This window comes from Enhydra lutris, unplaced genomic scaffold, assembly GCF_002288905.1.
Source record: "Enhydra lutris kenyoni isolate GAN:26980312 unplaced genomic scaffold, ASM228890v2 scaffoldscaffold5, whole genome shotgun sequence".
Lineage (NCBI taxonomy): Eukaryota > Metazoa > Chordata > Mammalia > Carnivora > Mustelidae > Enhydra > Enhydra lutris.
Genome location: NW_019154089.1, coordinates 1200595 through 1207416, shown reverse-complemented (window position 1 = coordinate 1207416; position 6822 = coordinate 1200595). Strand labels below are relative to the sequence as shown.

General features: G+C 50.6%; 1 protein-coding gene across 5 annotated transcripts in view; it reads right to left on the bottom strand.

The window, feature by feature from the left end:
• Window positions 1-6822, bottom strand: part of LOC111141189 (neuregulin 2) — a 175617-nt gene that overhangs the window by 31985 nt on the left and 136810 nt on the right. For all 5 annotated transcript variants that reach the window (XM_022493574.1, XM_022493575.1, XM_022493573.1 and 2 more), the window contains exon 2: window positions 2152-2323. In XM_022493574.1, coding sequence (XP_022349282.1) covers window positions 2152-2323 — 172 coding nt within the window. The remainder of the gene's footprint in view (window positions 1-2151; window positions 2324-6822) is intronic.

The following is a 6822-nucleotide window of genomic DNA, read 5'->3' as shown; positions in this document are numbered from 1 at the left end:
GTGTGTGTGTGTGTGTGTGTGTGTGTGTGTGTGTGTGTGTGTGTGTGTGGAGATGGCAGCCCTCTTGGCCGCAGCAAGGGAATCCGAAGTTCTCCATCATGGCTCATTTGTCCACCTTGTCAACTCACTGCTGGGAAACCAGGGGCAGGATAGGTGGATCGAGGAAGTTTCAGGGGTGTAGCAAATGGGACCGGGCCCTAATAGGAAGAGGGTGTGGGGGGACACTCCAGGCTCTTAGGGATCCCCAATACCCAGGAGAGAAAGACCTGATCAGGCCCTGTTTCTGGACTGGGTAACCCATTTGTCAGGTGAGACTGAGGCTTGACCAGGACAGCAACTGGCTCAAAGTCTAGGTCAACCCAAGGAGGGTGCCCTGTGTAGTCCCAGTGTCACCCTATACCCAGGAGAAGAGAGCTAGTCCTGCAAGAGTCTCATTAATTCAACACTGAATGCAGATGTCTGCCAGGCCGCATAGGGCGGAAGGGTGTACACGGGCAGCATCCAGCCTCCGAGGCTCTCTTGTGCTCCAGGGACAGACAACCTCCCCTGAAATGCAACGAAACCATGTCCAAGGCACTGTGAGAAGAGACCATAAGAGCTGCCTGGAGGTTTCAGGAAGGTGTTCCAGAGAATACATTTAATCTGGGCCTGGAGAGCTTTGCTAGGGACAAGGAGCAGGGAGCTGCCAGCATGGGGAACAGCTTGGGCCCAAGTCTGGGATCATGAAAGGAACAGACCAGGGATCAGGAGCACTGAGGGGTTGGGGAATAGCATGGCAGTGACTCAGGAGAGGAAGAGGGGATATGAGTCTATGTTAGAAAGATCTCCCCTGCCAGGATCACAGGGGTTGGCCGGCCTCTAGAACTGTCAGCAAAACTGGGTGGATAAGGCACTTTTTTTTTGAAGAAAGGGTGGAGGCCTCTACTACCTTCTGTATTGTATCTATAAGCTAGACTAGAAGCTCTGTGAGGGAAGGGAGGGACCAAGTGTGGTTTCTGGGATAAGCCCAGCCCCTGACAGAGGGCCTGGCTTGCAGCTGATGTCCCATATGCACATGTTACGTACAGCAAACTCACAAAGGGACCCGCAGCCCAGGAAGAGTGGGGATGGCCAAGAGTGGGACAGCGGAGGAAAAGCCGCTGGAGGCAGGAGGGTGGATAAGAACATGTGGGGCAGAGGGCAGGGTGTCTCCTGCTGGCGGGGATGTCACGGGGGCTGATGCCAGGCTATAGGGGGTCTGGTTCTGCCACCGCCGAGAGGGGAGACAGGAGGGTGCGGCAGGGCTAGAAAGCATGCCGGGGAGAGGCTAGACTGGGGCATATGGCTCAGAGCTGTCTGGGGGCATATGCCTGCCGGGAGCTAGTGCTTAGCTGGCAGCACTAAAGACAATCTTATCCCCTAGAAGAGGGTGAAATCACCCACAAGTGGATGAGGGAGGGAGGAGAGGAGGGAAGCCCCCAAGACAGGAAAGTTCTAGCACTGATGGAGTGGTTACAGGCACAAAAGGTCCAGAAGAGGGGAGGGGACACAGAGCCGGTGGCCCCAGGCCAGTGGCTGCTGAGAGGCCTGGAGGTCCGGGGCTATGAAGCTCTGAGGTTGCGAGGGTCTCTCAAGAGCCACAGCCACGGGCAGCGGAGGGGTGTCATTAGAGGGCAGAGGCCAGCAGGGCAGAGGGCCGTGGATGATGACAGGGAGGAGTCAGCGGACTCTGTGTGATGGTGGAGGGGAGAAGCGGGACGGGCAGCACCTGGGGGAGGGACAGGCACTGTGATGGGAGGGAACGCTTTTATAAGGGAAGTGATGAGAGAGAGTTGGTGATAGAGGAAGGCTGAAGTCCTCGCTCGTGACTTCCCAGATGCATCCTGGAGTCGTCTCCCACTAAACATTGCCAAATGGTGGGCTTTTAGGCCCCGAGGCAGATCCTTTGAGAAGTTTTAGGGCCAAGAGGGGACTTCCACAGGGAAAGCTGTATTTGATGATCAAATTGCCTTCAACCATCCAGAGACCTTCCCATTAAGCATCTATATGCTGCAGGACTCTGGGCTGCCATAACCAAAGGGACCCAGAGCTTCAGGGAGGAATGGGTGTGGTCAAGAAGGGGGACGGGAACTAGCCCCATCTTTTCAGGGAGGAGGGAGGTGCGTTCCTCACCTGCCATTGCCGTACTTGATGCGAATGTCGCGGCTGCGGTTGAGCTCCTTGCCATCCTTGAACCAGCGGTAGGAGGGCTGAGGGTTGCCCGCTGCGGCCTCGCACTTCAGTGACTGCTTCTCACCCACCTGCCCCGTCTGGCTTTTCATCTTCTTCAGCTTGGGCCGGGTGGCTGTGGGGAACAAGGCAGGAAGGTCAGTATGGTGGTAGGGCGCGTTGCCAGGTGTGTGCAGTGGAGGGAGGGCACGGGGTTATTTCCTGCTTCAGTCAGCAGTCACAGAGGGTCTGCAATGATGTCAGTGTGGCTATGACCTATGGGGCTTCCTTCATGCCTGGAATGACACTAGGAGCTTTATATACATTAGCTTATGAAAAAAACCCATGGCCTCACTGCAGGGATAAAACCCCTTTACAGATGGGGAAAACTGAGGCTCAGAATGGTGCAGCCACTTTCTCAGGGTCCGTTGGGATTCAAATCCAGGTGCCCTTGACTTTGGGGCTCATGCTCTAACTCCTATCCCAGACGCCCAGGCCTATGTTGGGCCTGGAGGATGCAGGAGGACCAAGAGGATAGAGTTCCTGCCCCCAGAAAGTTCAGGGCGGCAGGAGAGCTACAATCTGAGACTAACATCATAGCATGGTACACAGAGGCCTGGAGGTGCTGAAACCTAGAGGAGCGACCCCAATGCAGGCTGGGGGAAGAGTGGCCTGAGCTAAGAGCGGAAGGATGCTAAAGTGCTAGAAGGAATAGGAAGGCAGGTGAGCAGGTGTCTGGGAGACAAGGCCTGGGGCTCCACTGGGGGGACACCAGCCCAACTAGGGCTGCAGGCCTGCAAATGCCAAGCTGAGAGGCTTCTCCTACTTTTCTTACACAGGATTCTATTTCTACTTGCCCAGATCTCCCATGCCTCATCTCCTCACTCCCCTCCCCACAATAACCTAAAAAAGGGGGGTGGGGGAAGTTCTCTGTTCTCAGAAAGGTAAGGGCCAGCCTGTGTTCCCTGCTGAGGTATGTAATGATTTCCACTAGGACAGTCCTTTATAGGTTACACAATGCCTTCTGCATGCTCTCATTCAGTCTCTAAGCTCTGTGAGGCAAGGGTCATTGCAGACATCGATGGGGAAGATGAGACTCAGAGAGGTTAAGAAACTTGCCCCAGGTCACACAGCCAGGCAGCCAGGCAGCCACAGAGCTGGGACCGAAGCCCAGGTATCTGCGTTTGCAACATGTCAGGCTCAGAGTGGGCTGTGTCTGCTTTTGCAGCGTGTGTCCCTTTTTGGGGAACAGAGAACATAACTGAAATTCCTCCAATAGCAGAAACCAGGGTCTGTTGGGCCAGGGAGCTGTCTGGGGACCGAATGGTCCCGTCTCGGCCAACTCTGAATGAAGGCAGCCAAGAGGGCCTGGCTTTTGCTAGGGCTCCCACACTGAACCTACCCCTGAACGGCTGCTTGTAAGCAGGCAGGAGATGAGAGTGGGGTGCTCGGATGGTGAGAGCAGATGAGAAAGGGCTCCAGAAGCTTCAAACATGACATTACACAGTGCTTATGAAATGATTTTGTTCATTTTAGAAAATTTTAAAAATACAGACGGATAAAAGAAAACAAAATCATCCACCATCCTGGTACTCAGAAGTAAGGTACACACACGTACACATGCAGTGTAAATAAAGGGGCTCAGCGCCGGTAACACGTTTCTTTTGTTTAATGAAAGAAATGTAAGTCTTTGAGCTTGGCATTAACTAGTAATGACAGCATTTCCCAAACCAAATTCTACAGGACGTGAATATCCAGAGAGATGATAATAGACGTTACTTGAGAAAAGGGTTCCATGAGCAAAAGAGTTTGGGGAATGGGTGGGGAACAGAGTTAAAGACGTATCATCGCTGACTTTGGAATGATTCCCCAAGCAAGGGTCTTAGAACTTTTTTCCTCAGATTTCCACAGGTTTCCTCAGAACCTGTGGTAGCATTTCAAGGAAATAAAGTCATGTGGAATAGCTCTGTAACATAACTTATGGGTGCGAGTACACATAAATACACCTTTTGATAATATCTTCACAGAATTCAAAATTCAAGAAGTAGGTATAAGAAGGGTATAAGGCTTGAGAAACAAGTCTCCCTCTAACTTCTGACCACAGTCACATGGGGGCCTTTGCAGGAGGCAACCAATATTATCAGTTGCATTTCTATCATTTCAGAGACCTTCTATGTACATGCATAAGCCCCAAGTGTTCACACACACAATTTTCTTATTTTTCATGGTTGCATACTATTCCTTTATCAGCCCCAGAATTGGAACCAATTGACAGAACCAATTCCGATCCTGGCGTATTCAGCGTGTTTTCTCCCCACTGCCACCTCATTACAAAAGAGCCCAGCCCTGCCCAGGATATATATGCAGCGTGCCTGTCGTGTGCACGCAGGGCTCACCCTTCGCACACATCCGGCGTGTGCTGCCGGAAGGGCAGTGTGGCTCTTGACTCAGACCGTCCAGATTCAAATCCAGGCTTCGCTTCTCATTAGCTTAGTGTCCTCAGGTCACTGACCTAATCCTTCTGTGCCTCTGTTTCCTCACCTGGGAAATATTGGTGATAATAATAGCTCCTCTCTCACGGGAGGATGGCTGTGAGCAGCGCACGAGACAATGCACGTAAAGTCTGGCGTGCACAGAGCATTTAATAAAGGTTAGCTATTACTGTTTATTACCATCCACAATAATTTCCTAGGGCACTCTTCCTAAAAGGGGAATGGCTGCATCAAAAGGGCATGCGATCTTCCTTAGCTTTAAGCGGTGCCAAATTGCCTTCTGGAAAAGGTTGCACTAGTCTGCACTCCCACCAGTGAATGGCAGTGCCTGTTTTTTCCACACCCTCACTAACATGAGGTGTTATCACATATTTAATCTTCGCCAATTAGCTAGGCAAAAGATAACGTCTCTTTGTTGTTGTAGTTTGAGTTTATTTGATTCCTGGGGAGGCTGACCACTTTTCATAAATGTATTGGCTCATTGTCTTTCTTCTATTTGAACTGTCTGTTCATGTCTATACTGTTTCTCTACTGGGTGCTCATCTTAGTGATCCATAAGGGTGGTTTTTTTTTTCTTGTAAATATTAAGGCTATTAACCTTATGCTCTCTATATTTTCCCCAATTACCTGCTGCTTACAGTTTTTAATGCTGATTTGGGGGTATGTTTTTGGACACCCAGAAGTTTTATGTGAATTAACCTAAGTGTGACTGACGTCCTATGTCAGTATCCTTGCCCCTTACCTACACCACTCTCTCCTTCATCTGCTTGCTCTGGGGTCCCTAGTCACTTCTTATCAATAGTTCTTCTTTTTGTTTGTTTTTTTTTTTTTTTAAGATTTTATTTATCAGAACAAGAGCAAGCACAAGCAGGTAGAGGGAGAAGCCGGCTCCCTGCAGAGCAACGAGCCAGATGTGGGGCTCGATCCCAGGACCTTGGGATCATGACCTGAGCCAAAGGCAGCCGCTTAACCAGCTGAGCCACCCAGGCACCCCTCCTTATCAATAGTTCTTAACCTTAGATGCTACTGAGCACCACAACGGAAGCTTTAAAAATTTCTGTAGGTGCCTGGAACATCTAGATGTTCTGAAGCAGAACCTGTAAAAGCGGGTCTGGGTGTGTGGGCTTTAGAAACATATAACATAAAGGAACGCACACTTCTTGTCAGTATACAGCTTAATGACTGGTGCCAAGCTAAAAACCTCTTCATGGGTGGCTTTCCTCTAAAGTTGGGTTGACACCTAGTGATCACTAACCTCTTGGTTAACTGGTAATCTCCAACTAGTCTCCTCCTCCTCATGAACTGGGGACAGAGCTCTTCTCAAGTTTTAGGGTGCCTACCCCCACTGCATGGGGAGTGTTGACCTTTCTTGCAGTTCTGACACAAGGGGGCCTCCTGCCCTCCACCCACCAGGTGGGAAGAAATGGTGGTCACTCTACTACCTTGTTTCCTGACATGAGTCCTGGTATGATACTATGCACCGAGCGGGGGGCCACTGCTCATGGTGGCAGTGATGGGGAGGGAGTGCGGACATACAGCCTGATCCCAGACACAGCAGGCATGAGCCCATGTTAGGGGGCCTGAGGAGACAGGGGCTCCAGAGGCATTCCCTGTGACCAAAGGGAAATCCGGGACTGCATTTCAGATCACACTCTGTCTAGGGAGAATTCTGTGTGACTTGATAGCCATTTCTTGATTGTCTCCTCACTCACTTCAGAACAACCCCACCTGGTTCACTTGTTCCTCGTTTGTTCATTCATTCGACCTATGGCATGCCAGGCACTGTTGTGGGCCCAGAGTATACAGTAGTGAAGAAGACAGATAAGATTCCTGCTCTTAGGGAACCTGAGTTTTAGTGAGGAGAGATAAGAGCAAATGATCAATAGGGACTATGAGGCAGTAATAAGCAGCTGGATAAAGGCCTCGAGGTGAGAATGAGCTTGGTGAGCTCAAGGACTAAAAGAGGCTCATGTGGCTGGAAGATTCTGGAAGGCAGCGGGAGTGTGAGGGGAGCCTGGAAGGGTAGGCCCAGTGATAGATGTGGAGCTGTCTGAGCCAGGGCAAGAAATCTGGATGTTTTGCCCCTTTTTTCTTTCTTCTTCTTCTTCTTCTTCTTTTTTTTTTTTTTACTTATGTGTCTACT